This window comes from Odocoileus virginianus, chromosome 2 (assembly GCF_023699985.2).
Source record: "Odocoileus virginianus isolate 20LAN1187 ecotype Illinois chromosome 2, Ovbor_1.2, whole genome shotgun sequence".
In the NCBI taxonomy this organism is placed as follows: Eukaryota; Metazoa; Chordata; class Mammalia; order Artiodactyla; family Cervidae; genus Odocoileus; species Odocoileus virginianus.
The window spans coordinates 90,908,076-90,933,404 of record NC_069675.1 but is presented as its reverse complement, the minus strand read 5'-3'; the positions used below and the strand labels follow the sequence as shown (position 1 = coordinate 90,933,404).

Here is a 25,329-nt window from a genome sequence, read left to right as displayed (position 1 = left end):
CCCATAGTCTCCATTTTGAAGTGCTTATTTGGCTGATTTTCTTCCCATTGTATTTTCAGGTAGACTAACACAAGTTAAGAACATTGAATTAATAGGTTAAGAGTGCTAAATGTTTGTGAACCATCTTCTTTATGGTAGCTCTCTAGTGAAAGAATACTGTAGATGTAATAAATCTGAAATTTCAGTGAGGCATCTAACAGTCATTCATGGTATCATTATATATAAGATAGAGAAATGCAGGCCAGACTAGGGTGTCTAGCTAATTAACAGACAAAACTAGTTGAACAACTGTTTCCAGTTGGTCAATTTGCTTAAGTCACGTTGAGAAGAGGCTCTAACAACTTGCCTGAGGCCACTTTCTGTTGAATATTGTTTTAAAGTTAGAAATGAATATTATCTAGTATTAACCATACAAGGTAAAAAGGAGGAGGGTAAAATAACTAATATACCGGGTGGCCAGATCCCCAGAGTTCCACAGACGAGAACGATATATGGAATTTCTCATGTAAAGATAAAATTGATCAAAGACAAATGTAAAGCCCAACTCTTGGGTTCAAGAAATCCTACTTTTCTCAGGAAAGGACTATGAAAGACATATATTAATGGTATACTTGATAAATACTTCAGGATTTAGATGTCTGTAAACCAGATGTGAATTAAGTATAGAGGGATTGGAAATACAGCAGTCTCAGAATCAGAAGTTTTTGAGTTCTGATTTCAGTTTCACTCCTGACTATATAACCAATTAAATTTCCTTACCTCTTTAAGCTGGGCTGCCCTTGTGGCTCAGCTGGTAAAGAATCCGCCTGCAATGAGGGAGACCTGTGTTCGGCCCTGGATTGGGAAGATCCCCTGGAGAAGAAAAAGGCTACCCACTCCTGTATTCTGGCCTGGAGAATGCCATGGACTGTATAGTCCAAGGGGTCACAAAGAGTCAGACATGACTGAATGACTTTCACTCACTCACTCACTCACTACTCACTCACTCACTCACTCACTCACTCACCTGTTTAAGCTTCATTTTTCCCATTATAAAATATATATCATTTTTGTAGCATTATATCATCAATAATTATAAAATACTATGTGTTTACTGGTGTTTGTTGTTAGCTGCAGATACATAAGACTAATTGAGCCTTAAATTAAGAAGACAAACCATTCAGTTCTGGTTACTTGGTTTTATGTGAAATTTTGATACTGTATGATTAAGAATAAATAGAATTCACAGTTAGGAACTCCATTTATCTTTAAATGAATGATTGATATATGAACTAGACTTAGGTTATACATATATTTTTTGCCCGCAAGCACATAACTCAAGGCAATGAGGAAGGCTTCAGGTTAACAGACTTTGGCTCAATGTAAAGTGAAACTTTTGAACCATTAAAACTATCTAAAATGGAATGAATGGAATGAAGTACCTTATTGAGTCACTGGAGATGTGACTCTACTTGAGTATGGGGTAACTAACCCTTTGTTTAGGAATATCATAGAGGGAATTCATGCCTCAGGTCAGCTTGTTCAAGCCAACTTGAAAGGCCCTTTCTAACTCCAAGATTACTGGTTTTGTTATATGAGGATAATGATACCTCTCACAGTCATTTTGATGAATAAATAGTACATGTAAATTCTTGAACATTGCATGGTACACGACCGAATTTTTCTTTTTTCTTTTTTTTTTTCTGTATCTACAAGATAAAAATAATCCTTGCCCTGGTCTTGGTACAGGTGAGATAAGGAATGTAAACATGCTTTAAATACCCTTCAAGTCCTTTATAAGAATAGGAGTTGCAAAAACCTTTCTGACATCTGGCCAAGAACCATTTAGGGACATTTTGCTTATGTTTGTTCATTTACAAAGTAAGACATTGGCTTTTTAACTTTTGTGTGTTTGTTTTTCAAGAGGAGAAGGGCCTGACTTACTTGCATAGACAGAATAAATTTGACTTACTTTGGCCACAGAGTATGTTAGTTAGGTGCATAGACTTTGGGGGTCCCAGCCCTAGCTCCCTTTCTTACTGGCTGGGTGACTGTTGAAAAGTGATATCACCTCATGAGCTTCATGAGTTTCTTCACCTATAAAGTAGGGTACCTCATTTAGGTTTGTGGTGGTGATTCAGCACAACAACATGCGTTAACGTGCTTGGCTGAGAGCCTACACCAACGTGCTCAGTTAACAATAGCTTCTTCTGTTATTGCCCGCTTCCCTGGTGACTCAGACCGTAAAGAATCTGCCCGCAATGCTGGAGACCCAGGTTCAGTCCCTTTGTTGGGAAGATCCCCTAGAGAAGGAAATGGCTATGCACTCCAGTATTCTTGCCTGGGGAATTCCATGGACAGAGGGGCCTGGTGAGCTATAGTCTGTGGGCTTGCAAAGAGTCACACGGGACTGAGCGAGTAACACTCACTCTTCCCTACATGCTATGAGAGAAGTTTGCCAGTTGCTTCTTTGAAGGGCTATGAGTTTGATTGGAAGACGGCCTTTCTCTTTTTTGTTAGAGAAGCTTCCGTCTGAGTTGGTTTCCTAGTCTGTGGCATAGACAAGGGTTTATACGAGCAGAACATGGCAGTAAAAATAGCTATGGCCAGAGAAAGCAGTCAGAGGACCCCGAGAGAATCTAGTCTCTGCACCCATCAGTGGGAAAGTATCTCCCTCTAGTCTTTGATGTCAGTGTGGCCTTTTTAACGCTTACAAAAAGAACAAGCATGTTACAAGACTTGAGCAGATTCTTAAAAGGTCTGTATTTGATTGTTCTGGGGGGGCCTTTGTTCCTGGATCCATTCAGATGCTGCATAGAATGCCTACAAGTGCTTTATGAAGACGTTATTGATCTCCAGTCCTGATACTGGCAGATTAAGCTCACTGCTACTGCTGCTAAGTCACTTCAGTCGTGTCCGACTCTGTGCGACCCCATCCCTGGGATTCTCCAGGCAAGAACACTGGAGTGGATTGCCATTTCCTTCCCCAGTGCATAAAAGTGAAAAGTGAGAGTGAAGTCGCTCAGTCATGTCCGACTCTTCTTGACCCCGTGGACTGCAGCCCACCAGGCTCCTCTGTCCGTGGGATTTTCCAGGCAAGAGTACTGGAGTGGGGTGCCATTGATTAAGCTCAGCCAGTTCCTAAATGGACTAGTCACTTAACTTTTTTTGAGACCTCCAAATGTATTCATTTACAAAATAGAGATAACAATTGTACTCATCTTTGGGATTATGAGAATTACGTGATGTGACACAAAGAAAGCACACTGCCTAGTTGTAGGTGTTCAGTGACATCACATCCATGAGGTGTAGTTCTTGTAGATATTGATTAGTCATAACCGTTTTAGTCTGCTCTTGCAGAGTTCTTGTATATATCTTAATGTATGCATATAATAGAATATTGACAGCTTTAAAATTAGAAAATTTAGATTCTCTGTAGCCAATCATGATTTCCTGACAGTATTCTGTGGTCTGTTTCTAAGCCTTTTCAACAGCTCAAGCCCAGCACTCTTAAGAGGTTTCATCTCACACATAGTGCTGTTGTCACACCATTCATTGGCCTGTTTGGCCTTGCCTGGTTTAGTTTTTTAATTTGCTATTGTAACTTTGCTCTATGTTTTCCTTGAGCTTCCTTTGCATTTTTAAAAGGAAAAGAAAAGGAATGCTTATTATACCAGGGCCACTTTATAGGATATCTTAGCCAAGTTTCTTTTAGCTGCAGATAACATAAACACATTTAAGTTAGCTTAACAAAGGATTGTGTTACAGGAACATGGGAATATCAGTTTGTCACAGTTTATCAGTTTGACCAAAGTTAGGAAGTGAATACAGGCCTCAGAAAGACTTAGAAAGATCTATAACTAGGAACTGTTCAAAACACTTAGGCAGTTGCCCTTTTTATATGTCTTTCCCTATTTCCCTAGCTGTGTGGTCTCATATGTCTGCTTCTCTCTGCATACCTGCTATTTGCTGTGTGACTCTGAGCAAGAACCTTAATAGGTGTGTGTCCTTGTATGAAAAAAAAAGGTATTAGTTTCCTATGTTGCTGCTAAAAATTACCAGAAACTGGGTGGCTTAAAATGACAAAAATTTATTCTTTCACAATTCTAAAAGCCAGAAATCCGGAGTCAGCTGAAATGAAGGTGTGGGCAGAGCCACACTTTGTTTAGAGGTTCTGAAGAAAAATCCAGAAGCTCTTCTTGGCCTCTTTGAGATTGTAGTGGCTGCTGGTTGGTCCTTGGCGTGTGGCCAGCGTTTCCCTCTGTCTTCACTTCACCTTCCCCTGTACACGTGTGTGTGTGCTGTGCGTGCACGCCCTCTGCTGTCTACATCAAGTCTCTTATAAAAACATATGTGATTAGGCATAGAGAGCAGACATGTGGCTGGAGGGTGGGGGAAGAGTGGATTGGGTATTTGAGATTAGCAGATGCAAACTATTACATATAGAATGGGTAAACAAGGTCCTACCTACTGTATAACACAAGGAACTGTATTCAATATTCTGTGATAAATCACAATAGAAAAGAATGTGAAAAAGAATGGATAGCTGTATGACTGCATTACTTTGCTGTACAGCAGAAATTAACACAAAATTGATCAACTATACTTCAATAAAATAAATTTTAAAAAACCATGTGGGGACTTCCCGGTGGTGCAGTGATTAAGACTCTGTCTGCACTTCCAGTGCAAGGGATGCAGCTTTGATCCCTGTTTGGGGAATGAAGGTTCCATATGCCATGTTGTGCAGGGAAAAAAACAAAAAAAGTAATTGCAAGTAGGGCCCACTTTTATAATCTGCCCTTAATGTGATCATATCTGCAAAGACACTTTTTTTTTTTCTTATAACATTTATGGGTTCCAGGTATTAGGACCTGATACCTTTGAATGACCTTTATCTAGCCTACTACAAATGGGGATCATAAAGAAATATCTCAAATTTGGCAAATAATAAAGGCTGTATAAATGCCAGCCTCTTTCCTTCTCTATATCCTTTCTGTATATACCATTATGCCCTTTAACATTGCCTTCACATACTTTTCTCGAATGTTACTACCACTTTAAGTGTGAACCTGTTTGGATGATAATGATAATTAAAATAATAGCAAATACTGTGCTTGAGTATTTTATCTATGTTATATATATGACAGTAAAATCCTCATTTTACAGATGAGAGAAACTCAGCTCAGAGAGGTGAAGTAACTTAATTTGCCCAAGTTCACCCACCTGCTAAGTGCTAGAACTAGAGTACAACTAAGGATCTTTAATTTTGAGGGCTGTGTCCTTATACCTTGCTTGTTACTGAGTGTGGTTCAAATCTCTGATCTTCTGCCTTGGCCTCTAATCAGAATCTTTCCAGGAGGTTTCTTTTTTTCTGTTTTTGTTTTAATTGAGGTATAGTTGAGCATGGAAGCTTCTCCACTGGTTAATAATTAAAACTGTCATTTATTGGGTGTATACCATATGCTGGACACTTACATACATGATAAATAATCCTTATCACCTTCCTATAGGGTAGAAGTGGTAGGCTATCACTAAAGAAAGTAAGGGAGAGGGAGAAGCCTTCCATATTTCTGATTTGGATACTCCAAGTAATGATGAAACTCAGAGAACATGAGTTCTGTTTTTAGTTAGGCTTTGTTTGTGGAATCTATAGGTAGATGAAGGAGTTTGTTCCTACAGCAAGATGCCACCTCTGCCAATTAGCGGAGAAGGTTATGTTCAGGATCTATCCAGGGTTACTTCTTTTAGAACTGCAGGCTTAAAGCCATCATTTCCACTATGTTCTAACTTTCATGTGTTCAGTTTCTGTTCCAGATGATCGCGCTGAACAACGAACCTGTCTCATTTGTGGGGACCGCGCCACAGGCTTACACTATGGAATCATCTCCTGTGAGGGCTGCAAAGGGTTTTTCAAGCGGAGCATTTGCAACAAGCGGGTATATCGGTGCAGTCGTGACAAGAACTGTGTCATGTCTCGGAAGCAGAGGAACAGGTGCCAGTACTGCCGCCTGCTCAAATGCCTCCAGATGGGGATGAACCGGAAGGGTGAGTGGTGCTTGTGGCTCTACACCCACCCTTCACCCATCACTTTATCTCCAGTGTCAGCTATTAAGCCTTGGAGTTAGACATTTCCTATGCCTACACTATATACCAGGCCTTGTACTGTGTGTGTACTCAAAATCCAAAAATGAATCTGCCTACAGGGATCTCCCAGATCAGGTGGGTAAAAGACTGATGAGACATTGAGGATCCTGTGAGAAGGAATGCACAGGCTCCATGTGGCAAGACCCCAATCAACAATCAGATGCTAATAACTAGGATGAATATACTCCAATAGTTTTTTCAGGGCATAATGAAAAGAAGTAGGAATTTTATATGAAAAGACAAGAAGGCTGTAGGTCCCCTGAATGTGCTATCATTCTGTTTGGTAGAATCATGGTATACTCAGGTTGGACATGCCAGAAATCTGCATCCAAGTTGGTGAAGAATTGGGGATTTATTGACAAATTTTCCAAGAGCCATTAGCCTAAAATGACACAAATAAACCAATATTCTAAGGGATTTAGCCCAGAGGGCAGCTTTGAAGAATGAATTGGGCTGATGGAAGCAGAAAAACCACCTAGAGAGTTTTTAGAAGGGTCCAGAAGAAAGGGAAGGGGGGAAAGTAATGGCACAGATAGGGAGATGTCGGAGAAGCTCACCTCATAGGAGTTGGTGACATATACTGAGTATTGGTCCTTACTAGAAGTCGAAGTTGAAGATTCAAATTAATAGTAAATTAATTAATAAAGAGTGGGGCAAAATGTTGACCTTCATAGGTGCTGAATTTGAAGTACCTGAGAAGGATACCCATAGACATCCACTAAGGAAGTTGGATATATAAATTGGATTGGAGCTGAGGTGACAAGCCCTGCCTACAAGTAGAAGTTTGTGGAGCTGTTGGCATAGAGGTAGTAAAGTTTTGTTAATGAATAGAAATCACCCAGAGAGAGAACTTGGATACAGAAGAGAGAACCAGTGTCAGAACTCTAGGAGTACTCTCAGAGGGTGGAGAGTGGTACAGTGTAGTTCAGTAAAAGAGCCCAGACTCAGGAGGCAGAGTTTGGTGACAGACTAGGTCTGTGACCTTGGACAGTTTGCTTTATGTCTCTGGTGCTAAATATCTTTACCTTTATAATGATATGATAATACTTTCAGAGCTCTCTAGAGGGTTAAATATGACAGTGTATATAAAATACTCAGCAAGGTATTAGGAGCTCATAGTAGTAGTATGGGCTGGGGATTAGTCAGATTTAATGAATTGTTCAGTTTCTGGTTTTGTAGATACACTCAGTTACCCTACAGACTGGTTTTTTAAATTGTATGTGTTTTTAAAATTGTAAACTTGCCTATTACAAAGAAAGGTGAGAGATACGGGCTTCCCAGTTGGCTCAGTGGTGAAGAATTCACTGGCTAATGCAGGAAACGCTGGTCCATGGGGTCTTTCTTCTACCTGAAAATCCTCTCCCTTCCTCACTGTCAGTTTACTCCTATAGAAATCCCCCAATACCAAACAAGTAATGTCTTGAAGAGAGAGTCTGGTCATTCATCCGTCTCATATTTATCTAATTTGGTTTTGGTCTCCAGTTTTCTCATCTTCCTTTGTTGCCCTCTTTGAGAGAGAGAGTGGAACTGTTAGTCGCTCAGTCATGTCCAACTCTGCAACCCCATGGACTGTAGCCCACCAGGCTCCTCTGTAGGATTTCCCAGGCAAGAATACTGGAGTGGGTTGCCATACCCTTCTCCAGGGGATCTTCCTGACCTAGGGATTGAACCTGAGTCTCCTGCATTGCAGGCAGATAGATTCTTTATCATCTGAGCCACCAGGGAAACCACACCTTCATTGAGTTTTATCAAAGCATGTTTATGGGTTGCCTTCCTGACTGTTCTCCGATGAACCATCCTGCTTATTCAGTGTTAAGATTCTGAGGCTTCCAGCCCAATTTGCCTGTTTCAGAGAAGAAGCAGCTTACCCACAGAAACCGTCTAACCATGTTTTGGAGAAAATGACACAGGAGCTGTGCGGGATGTAAAGCTGCCTTCCTAGGTTCGTTTGCATATCAAGCAAGCAGGCTCAGTTGCACAGTGAAGGCTTTGTCTCAGAGAGAAACCCTGCCACCTACTGGTTGGTGCTGAGAAAGCAGAATTAAAATCACAGTTGCCATTGGAGTATTTTGGGGGCAATAGAACTATGGTGTTTGACACAATTTTATGTATCCTGTCAAAACCTATAGAACTGAACACCACAAAAGAAGTGAATTTTACTGTATATAATTTTTTTTGAGCAACCATTATTGAGGGGGAGAGGAGATAAACTGTAGCCTATGGCAAATGAATCTAACTGATAATAAAAATAAATCACAGACTCATTGAAGAGAATGAAGAAGAAAAGAGCTGGCCTTGAAAAATAGAATTTTGACTGTATACTATTAAAACTAAAGACAAAAAGAACTGTATATAAACAAAGCACTCTGATTTATAAATTTGATTCTCTCAAGGTTATGGTTTAGGAATTCTTTCACTACTTTGTTTGTATACTAGGGTTGAACACAAAAGTAAATATATTGTTGATAATGAGAGTTGAGTTTCTCACAACAGGGAAATAAGTTATAAATCAGGAAAGAGGAAGGCTAGAATGAAACCTCTGATGCTAGATTAGATTCAGAGGTTGTTGTAACATGGATTCATGTTTAGGTAGATTAAAAAAATAGTTGTGTATGTAGATCCATGAATTTGGTATATATACATATATTGCCTGACTCTAGGCATTGTGAGGGGCTAGAAGCAGTTACACCCCCAAGAGTAATGAGCACACCTATTATCCATACCTTGGTTTCTTAATATCAGTAAAAAGGAATCGGGACTCTCTGGAGAACTGGTTGACTTTAGGACTGAGGCAGGGACTATATAAAATGAGTCTGGAGCATCTTGTGGGGCCAAAATGTTAGAATGTGCTATAGATATAGATATATGTTAGTTTATATTAGTTTATAACACAAAGAATAAAATATCCATGAGTTCATACTGAAAAAATGAACTGAATAAGTAGAGGAATGATGGTTCTTCCTTATTGAAGAATTCTAAGTTGTAGAGAAGATAAGAGAAATGGAAAGTCACCATTAGAGCACCATAGTAGTTGCTATAGGCAAGATCTACTGATGGATGCTAAAATAAAAGGCCATAAATTTAAACCAAATCAGAATATTTAGTAATTACAAAGAGAAAAATAGTACATTTCAGTAGAGAATTCTGACAGATACCCTTTAGCTGAGAGATCAAGAGTAGCATGAATGTGTTTACATGGACATCTTGTATCCCCAGTGTGATCACTGAAAAGGGCACATAGGCACATGTACACACAGAGGGATGGAAAGATCCATTCCCCAGTCAAATCGTGAGAAAACATCCAGCAATATTCAAAGTAACTGGCATTCTACAAAAGTCTCCAAAAGTGTCAAGGTCATAAAGACTACAAAGCTGTCAGACTGGAGGAGACTATGGAGACATGACAGCTACATGCATTGTGAGATCCTGGGTTGGATTCTGGAACAGGAAAAAGATATTAGTAGAACTAGGGAAATCTGAATAAAGTCTTTGGTGAATAGTGTTGTGCCAAAGTTAATTTTCTAGTTCTGATGAATGGTCTGTGGCTATGTAAGCTTAGTTTATAGAAGGGAAAGCTGGGTGAGGAGTATATGGACATTCTCTTTATTATTTTTACCGTTGTTCTATAAATCTAAACTTGGCCTCAAATTTTTAAAAATTAACTATTAAAAAATACAGCTGTCATGTGTACCCTAGTTTGTGTCCCCTGTGTTTGACACAGATATCATTTCAGAACTCAAAATGGGCCGGTCAGGAAATTAATTAACAAGTCAATGAGGGAGATTTAAATAATGGTGGGAAGTAGAGGCTGGACCCTTTCTTTTCATCCCCACTACTATCTGAATGCCCCCAATACACATTCTCGTCACACATCTTGCAGTCTTTAGGTAAAGTCAGGAGTCCTCAGAATAATTTTCAAGACCCCTCTGGCATCCCTTTCCTTCCCTCCACATAGAGGGAAGAATTATGTGCTCTTCCCACATAATCCAGTTCTCTTAAGAACTCAGGATGTTTCATGTTTTGGTGGCTTTGGACATTTGGTTTCATCTTCCTAGAATATTCTACCACCTTTTTCTTCACCTGACTTCTTCACTCAGTTTTTATTTGTAACATCTTCTGAGAAACCTTCTCTGACACCACCCTCCACTCACCTGATGACCTTCTTGTACTTCCGTAACCCATTTTTGCCCTCTGCATAGTACTGATCACCTTGTGCTCTTTGTCTGTTCCCGCCATTATTGAGTGATTCTTTCAAGGGCTGTGACCAACTCTTACTTTTCTCTTATATCCCTTTTGGTGTAGGATGCTTCCTGGTTTGATGAATTGACTGTGGTTGGTCAGGGATAGGGGAGACCGGATAGGAAGTTGGGTGAGGGAAATATTGTTAAAATCATTAGAGGCAAGAGGAAACTACACTGAGCCACGTGGGAAATTCCTATCAGTTAAGTAGTTATGTGGAAATATAAAATTCCCTTAACTCTGTTGTCTCATAACTTGCTAGATAACTAGTTCAAAAGTCCTCTCAAGTCAGCCTTCTTGGAGGAGGTTGGTATTTGTAGAAGGACATTATGAGATAGTGATGCTGTGGCATTGCCATGTCACTTGACCAGGATAAACATGGAGTACCAAGAAAGGAGGGAAAATATTTGAGCAGAAGTCTTAAAGGAAAAGAAGATCAATCTCCTTAGAAACTTCAAGAGCTTTGTAAAAATGACTCCCACTTCGGTCTCTTCCTTGATGTGTATTATTTACTATTTGAGAGTAAGTTGAAGACTCATTCCCCTTCGCTTCTCACATAATTACAGCACTGTTATCAAAATCAGGAAATTTAACATGACATAATACTATTAATATGAAATTAAAAGATGCTTGCTCCTTGGAAGAAAAGCTGTGACAAATCTGCACAGTGTGTTAAAAAGCAGAGACATCACTTGCTGACAAGTCGTCCATATAGTCAAAGCTATGGTTTTTCCAGTGGTCATGTATGGATGTGACAGTTGGACCATAAAGAAGGCTGAGCGCTGAAGAATAAATGCCTTGGAACTGTGGTGCTGGAGAAGACTCTTGAGAGTCCCTTGGACTGCAAGATCAATCCAGTCAGTCCTAAAGGAAATCAACCCTAAATTTTTATTGAGAGAACTGGTGCTAAAACTGAAGCTCCAATACTTTGGGCACCTGCTGTGAAGAGCTGACTCATTGAAAAAGACCCTGATGTTGGAAAAGATTGAGAGCAAGAGGAGAAGGGGGCGACAGATAGTTGGATGATATCACTAACTCAGTGGATGTAAGTTTGAGCAAACTCAGGGAGATAGTGAAGGACAGGGAAGCCTGGCATGCTGCAGTTCATGGGGTTGCAGAGGTTCGGGCACGACTTGGCAACTGGACAACAACAACACAATTAATTGCCGGTCATATTTAAGTTTCACTAGTTATCCCAATGTCCATCATAGCAGTTTCTATTTTCTAATCCAGAAGCCAGTCCAAAATCACACATTATATTTAGCTCTTAGGTCTCTTTAATCACCTTTAATCTGAAGTGGTTCCTCATTCTTTTCTTATCTTAAATCACTTATTCTCTAGACTGTCCCTTAATTTGGGTTTGTCAGTTTTCTCACAATTAGGTTGCTCTTGATGCAGTTTTGGTGAGAATGCCACAGATGCAATGTTGTGTCTTTTAGTACATCCTATCAGGAGTGCATGGTGGGCTTCCCTGGTGGCTCATTGGTAAAGAATCCACCTGCCAATACAGGAGACACAGATTTGATCCCTGATCCAGGAGGATCCCACATGCCACAGAGCGACTAAGCCCATGTGCCTCAGCTGTTGAGCTGTGCTCAGAAAAAGCCCATGCAGCAGTGACCCAGCACAGCCAAAAATAAATAACATGAATTTAAAAATTAAAAAGAGTACATGGTATAAGTTTGTCCTATTATTGGTCATGTTAACTTGGACCACTTAGTTAAGGTGGTCTCACTTGGGTAAGGTGATGTCATCAGATTTTCCACTATAGAGTTTCTTTCTGAATAGAGGCAACAATATGTGCAGAGGCAAAACTGTGTTGTAAAACAGCATGGCATATTCAGGAACTAACAGTTCTCTATAGGTACAGTGTAACATTTGTGGTATAAGATGAGAATCAGTTCAGTTCAGTCGTTCAGTCGTGTCTGACTCTCTGCGACCCCATGAATCGCAGCACGCCAGGCCTCCCTGTGCATCACCAACTCCCAGAGTTTACCCAAACTCATGCCCATCGAGTTGGTGATGCTATCCAGCCATCTCATCCTTTGTCGTCCCCTTCTCCTGACCCCAATCCCTCCCAGCATCAGGGTCTTTTCCAATGAGTCAACTCTTCGCATGAGGTGGCCAAAGTATAGGAGTTTCAGCTTCAGTGTCAGTCCTTCCAATGAACACCCAGGACTGATCTCCTTTAGGATGGACTGGTTGGATCTCCTTGCCGTCCAAGGGACTCTCAAGAGACTTCTCCAATACCACAGTTCAAAAGCATCAATTCTTCGGTGCTCAGCTTTCTTCATAGTCCAACTCTCACATCCATACACGACCACTGGAAAAACCATAGCCTTGACCAGATGGACCTTTGTTGGCAAAGTAATGTCTCTGCTTTTTAATATGCTATCTAGGTTGGTCATAACTTGCCTTCCAAGGAGTAAGCGTCTTTTAATTTCATGGCTGCAGTCACCATCTGCAGTGATTTTGGAGCCCCCAAAAATAAAGTCTGACACTGTTTCCCCATCTATTTCCCATGAAGTGATGGGACCAGACGCCATGATCTTAGTTTTCTGAATGTTGAGCTTTAAGCCAACTTTTTCACTCTCCTCTTTCACTTTCATCAAGAGGCTTTTTAGTTTCTCTTCACTTTCTGCCAAAAGGGTGGTGTCATCTGCAAGATGAGAATGGAGAGTCCCATAAGAACCAGATCCCAGAGAATCTTGAATGCCAAGCCAGGTAACTTGAATTTAATTAACCCATAGACCACAATGAACCCAGTGGATTTTGAGCAGGGGTTTGATGTAGTTAGCTTTGTGTCTGTTTGTCTTTCTGGTTTCTTGGTTTTGGTTGGCTACCCAGCCTAAGCAGGTGAGGAATGTGTTCTAGAGCAGGAAAAAATATTTGTGCTTCTTGTGAGCAGATAGAAGAACTATAGCTGGTGCCATTCTCTTTAGGTTTAGATGAGAGGTGCAGCAGAACTCTTTCTGTGATTCTACCCCAAAGCCCTTTGTTTTGTTGTTTTAAGTAAGTTCACTACCAGAAAGACTTGACCCTGCTGAAAAACTTGCTCTTAATTCAATGTAGCATCAAGGAACAAGTACAGCTTTAGAATAAGAAGACCTAAATTGAAATCCCTGCTCTATCAGTTCTTAACTGAGTAACCTTGAACAAGTCCTTTTTTGTCTAAACTGCACAGGATAATATTAACGTATACTTTGTGTGTGTGTGTGTGTGTGTGTGTGCGCGCGCGCTGCTGTTTTATTTTTTAATTAATTTATTTTAATTGAAGGATAATTGCTTTACAATATTGAGATGGTTTTCGCCATATATCAACATGAATTGGCCACAGGTATACGTGTGTTCCCCCCCCCCCCCCATTCTAAACTACCCTCCCATCTCCCTTCCCATCCTGTCCCTCTGGGTTGTCCCAGAGCACCAGCTTTGGGTGCCCTGCTTCATGCATCGAACTTGCACTGTCCATCTATTTTACATATGGTAACATATGGTACTGTACGTGTTTCAGTGCTATTCTCTTTAATCATCCCACCCTCTCCTTCTCCCACTGAGCCCAAAAGTCTGTTCTTTACGTCTGTAGCAAAGAAGATATAGAGGTAAAGAACAGACTTTTAATATATGCTTTTTAAAAAGGTTGTTGTGAGGATCAGTATATCTGAGTATGATATGTTTTAAACTATGAGACAAATTTTTGTTTTAACAGAGGCACTGTGACACATAATGTTGTTGCCCACACTTCAGGCAGTTTCATGCCATTTTAACAAACGTTACCATCTCTGATTAAACCAGTACTGTTGTTTATTTTATGTTCTTCTTTAAATTATCTTTTTGAAAGAAAGTGAATTTTCAAACAGTTTTTAGCACTTCAGTGAATGGAAAAATCAGTATTTTTTAATGGACATTAGGATAAGTGTATAATTGAGAGATTATCTATGCACAACCTAAAATTATGTTTCTCTAGTGGGATGCACACACATTTAGGGAAATTATAGTGGTGGAATGAAAGTTGGTTTTAATCTGATAGCCTGAACTCCAAATCTTGATTCTAATATTTAGTTTCTATCACTCAAAGTAAAATATTTTTCTGAGACATTAGAGTTATTTGTTCAGTGGGAGTGATAATACTAATAATACTTTACTCATGGGTTAACTTAGCATGACAATACCTAACATATATATGAGTTTCTTACTCCAGGTGGGGTTGAGGGACAGCACAAGTTTTTAAATAACAAAACAGGAAATTGGTAAGATGTAAATCTTTAAAATTTATGGCACTTTAAACAAGAAGGAAAGCATGTTGAATTCCTTCCTCACCTCCAAGACATTGAGACTGAAATAGCAAGTGAGAAATATTCAGTGTTGTACCTGCCAATGATAGATTTTTGTTCTGTACCTGTGAGCTGAAGCAAAGGTACGTGTGAAATATCAGTATTGGAAATAGAAGTGTCTAAAGACTGTCACTGACCCTGGAACAGCAGCAAAGGAATTTTAAAATGTTTAGAACTTGAAATTAGGTTAAAAGAGAGCTTCTAGACCACAACCATCATGTCTCTAGGTAATATATATCTAACTGTATATGTTTCTTGCCCCCAATTCACAGCAGCCTTTTAAAGCAAACTGTTACCTCCTACTTCGTAAGTAGAAAGCAATCACTCAGTCGTATCTAACTCTTTGCAACTCCAGGGACTGCAGCCCACCAGGCTCCTCTGTCCATGGGATTTCCCAGGCAAGAATACTGGAGTGGGGTTGCCATTTCCTTCTCCAGGGGATCTTTCCAACCCAGGGATCAAACGCAGGTCTCCTGCATTGCGGGCAGATTCTTCGCTTTCTGAGCCACCAGGAAATGCCAGGCCCTATTCTTAGAGCTTTAGCTAAATTATATATAACCCTCACAATTCCCCATAAGACAGGTTCCAATATTCCTCTTTGTTTTTCTGTAAAACTGAAATTCAGAGAGATGAATAAACTTGTTTGTAATTACTCAGACCTGGCAAAAACAGGATTCGACTCCAGCTTGTCTTAAGTTGGAATGTGTATTCTTCTAAGACCAAGAATGATTTCTGCTTTAAGGAAAACAAACTTCCTGTCAGCCTTTCAATTATCCCAGCTAACTGTTAGGCTTGGAGCCTTTACCTTTTCAGGTAACCAGCCATGCCCTAAGGACTTTATAGATTGGATAAGCTAGACTGGAAGTAAAAATACTGTATTTAAAAATGGAAATATTCCTTTTTTCTTCCACCCAACCTTCTTGAATTTATCAAGGCTTTCAAATTCATCATCCTGGTGGGATATTTGTAGCTGTAGAACTATAATAATGCCATCATGTTTGTTGAGCATATTGAATGTATACAGTGTGTGTATCCAGTGCCTTGGGAGCCCAAAAGTATCTGCTGCCTATGATGGAAAGAATATGTGCTTCGGGTCCAGAAAGACCTGTGTTTTAATGTTAGCTTCACCAATTACTGCCTTGTGCTTTTGGCCAAATAAGTTCTCTTTTTGTGCCTGGACTCTTGTGGGCATGCTTCTTACTATTTTATATTTACTTCCAGCAATCAGAGAAGATGGCATGCCCGGAGGCCGGAATAAGAGCATTGGGCCAGTCCAGGTGAGTTCTGGTTCTTACTCTGTGTGATGCACCCTGGAAGCTGAAGCCTCCAGATGGTCCTGAAGCTGCTCACCTTGATCCTCCTATCTGCTTCTGGTGGGGAGCCAACTTTACTTTTATTCCTGTTAAACTGCTTTGAGAACCTAGGTATGAATGTGTTTAGAAAAACTTAAATATATAAAGATAATGATTAAAGTTCTTGTGATCCCTCAACTTGCTTAAAGGATTTTTACAGAAGGTGAACCCAATCCTGGTTCTAAAGCATCCAGAGGATAATTTATTTGTTAACTTTTTGGCCACATGGCTTATGGGATCTCACTTCCCTGACCAGGGATTGAACCCCAGCCCTCAGCACTGACAGCATGGAGTTCTAACCACTGGACTGCCAGGGAATCTCCCAGAGGATTTTTATGTCAGTCACTTAAGGTTGTAGGTTGTAGTTAGTCTGGCAGAAATCAGCAAGACTACTTAGCTATTCATTGTTGTTAAAGGTATTTCCATGTAAAGCTCACTGCCTTATTTGTAAAGTAAGGAAGGTAATACACATTCAGTCCCACAAACATTTACTCGGTAGTAGTTCCTATTTGCCAGGCCCCCTGTACTGTAAACTCAGTCTGGTGGGAAAGACATGTTTTTGAAGACCTGGATTAAAGGTGGGTGAAACTGGTGGCAGAGAAAAAGCAGTTAAAAGGATTTTATAGGACTTCCCTGGTGTTCGAGTAGTTAAGGCTCCATGCTTCCATTGCAAGTGAGTGGGTTCTATCCCTAGTTGGGGAGATAAGATCCCATATACCATGTGACCCCCCCCCCAAAAAAAAGCGGGGGATGTGGGGAGAATGTTACAGAAGTTCATGCAAGAGATACAGACTGTGGTTTCAAATAGGGAGGTAATAGTGCAGATTGAGGAAAGGGAATAGATTCAAGAAATATTTAATAGGTAAAATTGATAGAATTATCCAATTGAATATGGGGGAATGAGAGAAAGACAGGAATTCAGAGTTGTCATAAGACATACACTGATGATGTATGGGAGGGTTTTCTGTCATGTGAGCCTGTTATACATGTGCACTCAGTTGGATTCTCTTTTTAATCAAACATTTTTATTCACTTATTCAAATAATTTATATCTTTTACAAATTAATATATTTCAGTCTCCATATCTGCTCTATTTTGTGTGATAAAAACATATAACATGAAATATACCTCCTTAACAAATTAAGTGTATATTAATTAAGTGCATATAGTAGTGTCAACTATATGCATATTTTGTATAGCAGATCTCTAGAACTTTTTAAGCTTGTGACTGTAACTTTAGTAGTAACTCTGTATTTCTCCTTCCCCCCAATCCCTGACAACCATCATTCTACTTTCCCCTTCTCAGAGTTTGACAACTTTTAATACATCATATAAGTGGCATCATGCAGTACTTGTCCTTCTGTGACTGCCTTATTTCACTTAGCATAATGTCCTTAAGATTCATCCATGTTGTAGCACATGACAGAATTCCTTCCTTTTTAAAGCTGAGTAATACTCCATTTTTGTATATAGTACCTTTTGGGTTTTTTGGTTTTGCTCTATGGTTTTTGCTTTTAACTTTTATTGGAGTATCGTTGATTTACAATGTTGTGTTTCTGTTGTACAACAAAGTGAATCAGTTATACATATGTCCACTCATTTTTTAGATTCTGTTCCCGTTAATAGGCCATTACTGAGTGTTGAGTCGAGTTCCCAGTACTGTAGAATAGGTCCCTTTTAAATTACCTATTTTGTATATAGTACTGGTACAGGAGATTCTTTTTTTTTTTTTCCATTTATTTTTATTAGTTGGAGGCTAATTACTTTACATCATTGCAGTGGTTTTTGTCATACATTGAAATGAGTTAGCCATGGATTTACATGTATTCCCCATCCCGGTCCCCCCTCCCACCTCCCTCTCCACCCGATCCCTCTGGGTCTTCCCAGTGCACCAGGCCCGAGCACTTGTCTCATGCACGCAACCTGGGCCAGTGATCTGTTTCACCCTAGATAATATACATGTTTCGATGCTGTTCTCTTGAAACATCCCACCCTCGCCTTCTCCCAGAGTCCACAAGTCTGTTCTATACATCTGAGTCTCTTTTTCTGTTTTGCATATAGGGTTATCATTACCATCTTTCTAAATTCCATATATATGTGTTAGTATACTGTAATGGTCTTTATCTTTCTGGCTTACTTCGCTCTGTATAATGGGCTCCAGTTTCATCCATCTCATTAGAACTGATTCAAATGAATTCTTTTTAATGGCTGAGTAATATTCCATGGTGTTTATGTACCACAGCTTCCTCATCCATTCGTCTGCTGATGGGCATCTGGGTTGCTTCCATGTCCTGGCTATTACAAACAGTGCTGTGATGAACATTGGGGTGCACGTGTCTCTTTCAGATCTGGTTTCCTCGGTGTGTATGCCCAGAAGTGGGATTGCTGGGTCATATGGCAGTTCTATTTCCAGCTTTTTAAGAAATCTCCACACTGTTTTCCATAGTGGCTGTACTAATTTGCATTCCCACCAACAGTGTAAGAGGGTTCCCTTTTCTCCACACCTTCTCCAGCATTTATTGCTTGTAGACTTTTGGATAGCAGCCATCCTGACTGGCGTGTAATGGTACCTCATTGTGGTTTTGATTTGCATTTCTTTGATAATGAGTGATGTTGAGCATCTTTTCATGTGTTTGTTAGCCATCTGTATGTCTTCCTTGGAGAAATGTCTGTTTAGTTCTTTGGCCCATTTTTTGATTGGGTCATTTATTTTTCTGGAGTTGAGCTGGAGGAGTTGCTTGTATATTTTTGAGATTAATCCTTTGTCTGTTGCTTCGTTTGCTATTATTTTCTCCCAATCTGAGGGCTGTCTTTTCACCTTGCTTATAGTTTCCTTTGTTGTGCAAAAGCTTTTAAGTTTCATTAGGTCCCATTTGTTTATTTTTGCTTTTGTTTCTAAAATTCTGGGATGTGGGTCATAGAGGATCCTGCTGTGATTTATGTCGGAGAGTGTTTTGCCTATGTTCTCCTCTAGGAGTTTGATAGTTTCTGGTCTTACATTTAGATCTTTAATCCATTTTGAGTTTATTTTTGTGTATGGTGTTAGAAAGTGTTCTAGTTTCATTCTTTTACAGGTGGTTGACCAGTTTTCCCAGCACCACTTGTTAAAGAGGTTGTCTTTTTTCCATTGTATATCCTTGCCTCCTTTGTCGAAGATAAGGTGTCCATAGGTTCGTGGATTTATCTCTGGGCTTTCTATTCTGTTCCATTGATCTATATTTCTGTCTTTGTGCCAGTACCATACTGTCTTGATAACTGTGGCTTTGTAGTATAATCTGAAGTCAGGCAGGTTGATTCCTCCAGTTCCATTCTTCTTTCTCAAGGTTACTTTGGCTATTCGAGGCTTTTTGTATTTCCATACAAATTGTGAAATTATTTGTTCTAGTTCTGTAAAAAATACCATTGGTAGTTTGATAGGGATTGCATTGAATCTATAGATTGCTTTGGGTAGTTGGTACAGGAGATTCTTAATCCCAGTCTCTGAGTCTCCCCACCCATTACCCCCTGGTAACCATATGTTTGTTTTCTACATAAGCTCATTTGTACTATTTTTTTAGATTCCACATAAAAGCTATATCATATGATATTTATCTTTCTTTGGCTTACTTTCACTCAGTATGACAGTCTCTGGGTCCCATCCATGTTGCTGCAGGTGGCATTATTTCGTTTTTTTTTTATGGCTGAATAATATTCCACTGTGTATATGTATATATGTACCACACCTTTATCCATTCCTCTGTTGATGGGCATTTAGGTTGCTTCCATGGCCTGGTTATTGTAAGTAATATATAGCACATTTTGTTTTTTCATCCATTGATGGACATTTAGATTGTTTCTACCTCTTGGCTATAGTGACAGTGGCCTTGGTTACAATGAACATGGGAGGGCAAATATCTCTTCAAGATCCTATTTTCAACTCTTTTGGATAAATACCCTGAATAGGATTACTGGGTTATATGGTAATTCTATTTTTAAGGTTTTGAGAAGCCTCCATGCTATTTTACACAGTCACCACACCATTTTATATTCCCACCCAAGTGCACAGGGTTCTAATTTTCTGCATCCTCTCCAGCACTTCTTGTTTTCTGGGGGTTTTTTGTTTGTTTGCATAGTTGTTTATTTGATGCTGGCCATCCAAATAGGTTTGAGGTGATATCTCATTATGGCTTTGATTTGCATTTCCCTGATGATTGGTAACATTGAGCATCTTTTCGTATGCCTTTTGGGTATTCATATTTTTTTTTGAAGAAATGTCTATTAAGTATTTTGCTATTTTTTTGATCAGGCTGATTAATTTAATTGACTAGTGGGTTGTAGGAATTCCTTATATATTTTGAATATTAACCTTTATCAGATATATGGTTTGTAAAAATTTTCTGGAAGGTGCCCATTCACTTTGTTGGCTTTGTTTTGCAAAAGTCTTTTAGTTTAATGTAATTCCATTTGTCTGTTTTTGCTTTGGTGTCATATTCACAAATTCATTGATAAATTAGGGTTATTGGATTAACAAATATGAGCTACTATATATAAAATAGATAAACAACAGGATAATATTTTATAGCACAGGGAATTACACCCATTATCTTGTACCTATAATGGAATAGACTCGCAAAAATACTGAATCACTGTGTTATAAACCTGAACCTACCACAATGTTGTAAGTCAACTATACTTCAATTTAAGAAAAAAAAAAATCAGTGTCAAGAAACTTTCTCTGTGTTTGCTTTTAGGAGTTTTTTAAGTTTTATGTTTGTCTTTTAATCCATTAAGTTGCTTTTTGCATATAGTATAGGTAAAACTCTAATTTCATTCTTTTGCATATGGATAGGTGGTTTTCCCAGCACCACCTGTTGAAGATACTCTCCTTTTCCTATCATGTAGTCTTGGCAACTTTGTCAAAGATTTTGACCATATGTCTGAGCTTTTTTGGGGGATCTGTATGTCTGTCCTTGTGCCAGCACTTTACTGTTCTGATTACTTTAGCTTTGTAATATGTTTTGAAATCAGAAAATACAAGGCCTCTAGCTTTGTTGTTCTTTCTCAGGATTGTTTTGGCTGTTTGGGGTTCTTTGTGATTTCATATGAATTTTAGGATTTTTTTTTTTTTCTGCAGAAAAAAATGCCATTGGAATTTTGATAAGGATTGCATTGAATCTATAAGACACTTTGGATAGTATGGAGTTTTTAAGGATGTTAAGTCTTTTAATCTATAAACACAGGATGACTTTCCATTTATTTCTGTCTTTAATTTCTTTGAGCAGTGTATGAGTCTTTCACCTCCTTAGTTAAGTTTATTCCAAAGTATTTTATTCTTTTTTAATGCTATTGTAAATGAGATTGCTTTCTTAATTTTCTCTCCAGGTAATTCATTGTTAGTATATAAAATGCAACTAATTTTCCATGTTGGCTTTGTATCCTACAGCCTTGCTGAATTCTTTGATTAGTTCTAATAGCTTTTTGGTGACATCTTTAAAGACACAGAAAGACTGTATATCTTCTGTGAACAGAAATAATTTTGCTTCTTCCTTTCTAACTTGAATGCCTTTTCTTTCTTTCTTTCTTTCCTTTTTTAATTTGCCTAGTGCTCTGCGACTTCCAGTAATATGTAGAATAAATGAGGTAATAGTGGGCATCCTTGCCTTGATCCTGATCTTAGAGGAAAAGCTTTCCATTTTTTACCTTTGGGTATGATATTAGCTATGGGCTTTTCACATATGGTCTTTATTTGTATTCGTTCTTTTTATATTTAGATACAGTAGTAAGTTTATCCATTGGGAAGAATTCTTAAGCATTTCCTCAATTAAAAACCTTCCTCAGTATTACCTAATGTTCTTTGAGTACCTTCTGTGACTCTCTCACCATGCCAAGGGATCTTCAGTCATTTATATCTACAGACTCTCTGTTCTCTTCAGAATTGAGGAAACTGATGCTCAGAAAAATCTGTTTCATCTTGTCATTGCATTTGTGGTTTTGATACTGGGCATATAATTTTCCTTTTAGTCTTTTTCTGTTTCTAGGTGGTATGTTAGGAAGAGAGAGCTGTTATCTCCAAGTCCTTAATTGTAATTAAAAATAAAAAGAGATAGAATTTCCACTTATTGAGCACCTGTTGTGCCCATGCACTTAATAACTTTATCTTAGGTTAACCTCCCAAGTCTATATTACTTAACCTGTTAGATAGTGAGGTTTGCTCCAGCATCTAGTGGGGGAACCATGAGCTATGAGGGAGTGTTATCTCTGTTTTACTGATGAGGGAGCTAAGGTTCAGAGAACTTGAATGATTTGCTCAACAATAAGTACCTAGATAGGAAATGGTGGATGAGATTTAAACCCAGATTCAGGCACTCCCAACACGCCCCATCTCCTGTTCAGTGCATTAGTGATTGCTTAGTGTCCCATGGGACCCACAGGGAGAGACTGCTACAGTCCAACTTTGACTCCAGCCAGGATAAGCGTGATTTTATCATAACTGGCCCTTCTCACCACACTCAAGTACTTTCATGCCCTCCATGCTCTGGTCTTGCTCTCACCACCATCACTGAGGCTACACATTCAGGGCCTCACTAGATATTTTGTAAGTTGATGGCACCGTTTGTCTTCCAGTGTCTCATTAATTGTAAAGAATGTTCTGTGTTCTGCAGACTTCTAAGAAAAAAGATTTGGGTCATTGTTTTTGTTTTTGTTTTTTTTGCTACATGTGACTGAATAAAAAAAGACAAATCCTCTAATTCAATATGCAGTCTAAGCTACTTAAAACCAATCACTCAGCTTGAGCACCGCGTAAACATTCTCGTTTTCCCTCCAAGTCCTCTGTGTTGGCTGACTTCCAGTTCTAAATGTCTCCTGTGTTTATGATTGGAGCAGCTCTAAGTTCCCCTATAGGCTGCTGCAACAAAGAAGTATGCAGTTTTGAGTCAGATAGACTTGGGAGAAAATGTCTTCCCAGGCTTTTCTTAGGAACAGAAAGCAAAAATTCATCTGTCTTCCTACTCAACATTCACTCCTGTTCCGTGTGCTGACTTTAGCCACCTTGGCCTCAACCCTGGGTTACACACTTTATGGAAGAAGTGTTCGGCCACTCCCTGTATGGCATTGTAGCTAGAGCCCTGGACTGCATACATGGCTACTCCAGCCTCTTCCTCAGGCTCCTGCTCAGACATGGCAGGCCAGTTTGCTTGTTGGAGCTATAATTTCTTTTATTCAGTAGGCTTAGAAATGTCTTTCTTACTAAGAAAACTCATGTAAAGGTGTATAGTCAGTACTTAATAAGTGGACATTTATTCATTTATCCATCATGCATTTATTTGAGTACTGCTTTCTTCTAGATCCTGTCATGGCCTAAGGTCTTATTGGGGATATTTTTGTGATACATTATCCAGTGGTAATGAAGATATCATTGTCAACCTTCTATAATAGTTACTATGTGCGAGGCTCTTTTCTAAACATGTGTTAATATATTAACTAATTTAATCCTCACAACAGTCCTATATGATAACTTAATATTATTCTCTCCATTATACAGATGAAAGCACTTAGGTTTACATAATTATATGACTTGCTCTGAGATGGTACAACTAGAAAGTGGCAGAACCTGGATTAGAACAAAGGTGATTTGACTGTAAAATTCAAACTCTTAACTGTTACGTTATTCTGTCTCTCAGAATACACAGAATTATATGAGTGGATAGAAGAAAGACCTAAAATTCTATGTGAGCTTAGTAATAGAATGAATCAAAACAAAGGTGACATTTGAATTGGGTCTTAAAGTGCAAGTAGGAGTTTGTTATTGAAGAGTGGTATTTCAACAGTAGGAAAGACTAGATGAAGGACAAAGAGGAATGTTGAGGAACCTGGAGGCTTTATGGCTTGAGAGGAGGAGGGGAAATGGGCAAAAGGAAGGCTATGGTGAGCCATAGTGCTGGTAGGCAACCAAGCTGTCCTAAGATTATGAGAGAGAGACCTGAGGTATAGGGGTGGAGGGGAGGAAATTTGGTTTTCTCTCTAGAGAGTTCTAGGAATCCCCATGAAGTTTAAATAAGTTCTCAGTCCTAAAGAAGGAACAGAGGGTATCCTGAGCACTCAGTCTAACATATATCAATGCCTTATCAAAGATATCAGAGGAAGAGATCGAAAGGATTATGTCTGGGCAAGAATTTGAGGAAGAGGCCAATCATTGGAGCAACCATGGTGACAGCGACCACAGTTCCCCTGGAAACAGGGCTTCAGAGAGCAACCAGCCCTCACCCGGCTCTACACTCTCCTCCAGGTGAGCTTCAAGGCAAACCCAGCATCATCTGGGGATCACCCAAAGAGTGGACTCACAAGCAGGCAGCTTCAGGGCTGGGCTGCTATTCCTGCTCATCTGTCTCAGCCACTGTACTTTTGCTTCCTCAGTCTTTTGGGGTAGGAGTCAGGATAATGCAAAGCAGCATTTTGCAGCCCATTTTTTAGCTAAAGACCTTGAAAATGTTGGCATTCTCTAGCAGACTGCTAAAGTGCTGTAGCCACTATTTGTGTCCATACTTTCTTCACCTAATAGAATGACATTTTAATTGTAGCTCTTTTCTGTCGGTTATTTTTTCACTGGGGGAAAAAAGACACATTGACAATATTGGACTAAGCTATCATTTCTCTGCCTCAGCAAGAATAAAGATTTTCATATTATAAATTTTAAGAAACAGTGAAAACTTCAAGTAAGTCAGATTTGCTTGTATCATGAAATACCAGTTTTTTAATTCATGGTGCTAGAATGGTATCTTAAGTTAGTTGTTAGGTGTGAAATATAACGATCACCAAAGAAGATTCTTTTTTCCAGAAATCTCTGCAATAGGACATTTTTTAATAAAGACCAGATAGTAAATATTTTAGGCTTCGCAGGCCATACAGTCTAGGTCTCAGCTACTGAGTTCTGCCATTGTAGTGCAAAAGCAACCAGAGACAATAGGTAAATGAATGAGTGTGGCTGTGTTCTAATAAAGCCTCACTTAGCAAAACAGGCCATGGTTTATAGTTTGCCAGCCCTGTTACAGGAGATGCATCTAGGTAATATTAGTTGACTGAATGGTTAGATTCCTCCATAAAGGGGGGAAGATAAGAATGTGCCTTTCTCTTGATATATTTCATTATAGTTTTTATTCATTCATTTGTTCCCTAGTTTGTTCCTTCCTTTGAATGTTCAGGGAGTTGTTGCCACATGCCAGGTTCTTTGCTTGGTGCTGATTTGTTTTGTGGTTTGGCAAGACACTTAGCCTGTCTCTGACTTAGTTGTCCTAGCAGTATAAAAT

At 39.2% G+C, this 25,329-nt stretch overlaps 1 protein-coding gene across 3 annotated transcripts in view; it reads left to right on the top strand.

Annotated features, from left to right (window-relative positions):
• NR6A1 (nuclear receptor subfamily 6 group A member 1) overlaps window positions 1–25,329 on the top strand; it is a 222,441-nt gene that overhangs the window by 176,784 nt on the left and 20,328 nt on the right. For all 3 annotated transcript variants that reach the window (XM_070452697.1, XM_070452691.1, XM_020872059.2), the window contains 3 exons: window positions 5,782–6,024; window positions 15,915–15,970; window positions 24,157–24,311. In XM_070452697.1, coding sequence (XP_070308798.1) covers window positions 5,782–6,024; window positions 15,915–15,970; window positions 24,157–24,311 — 454 coding nt within the window. The remainder of the gene's footprint in view (window positions 1–5,781; window positions 6,025–15,914; window positions 15,971–24,156; window positions 24,312–25,329) is intronic.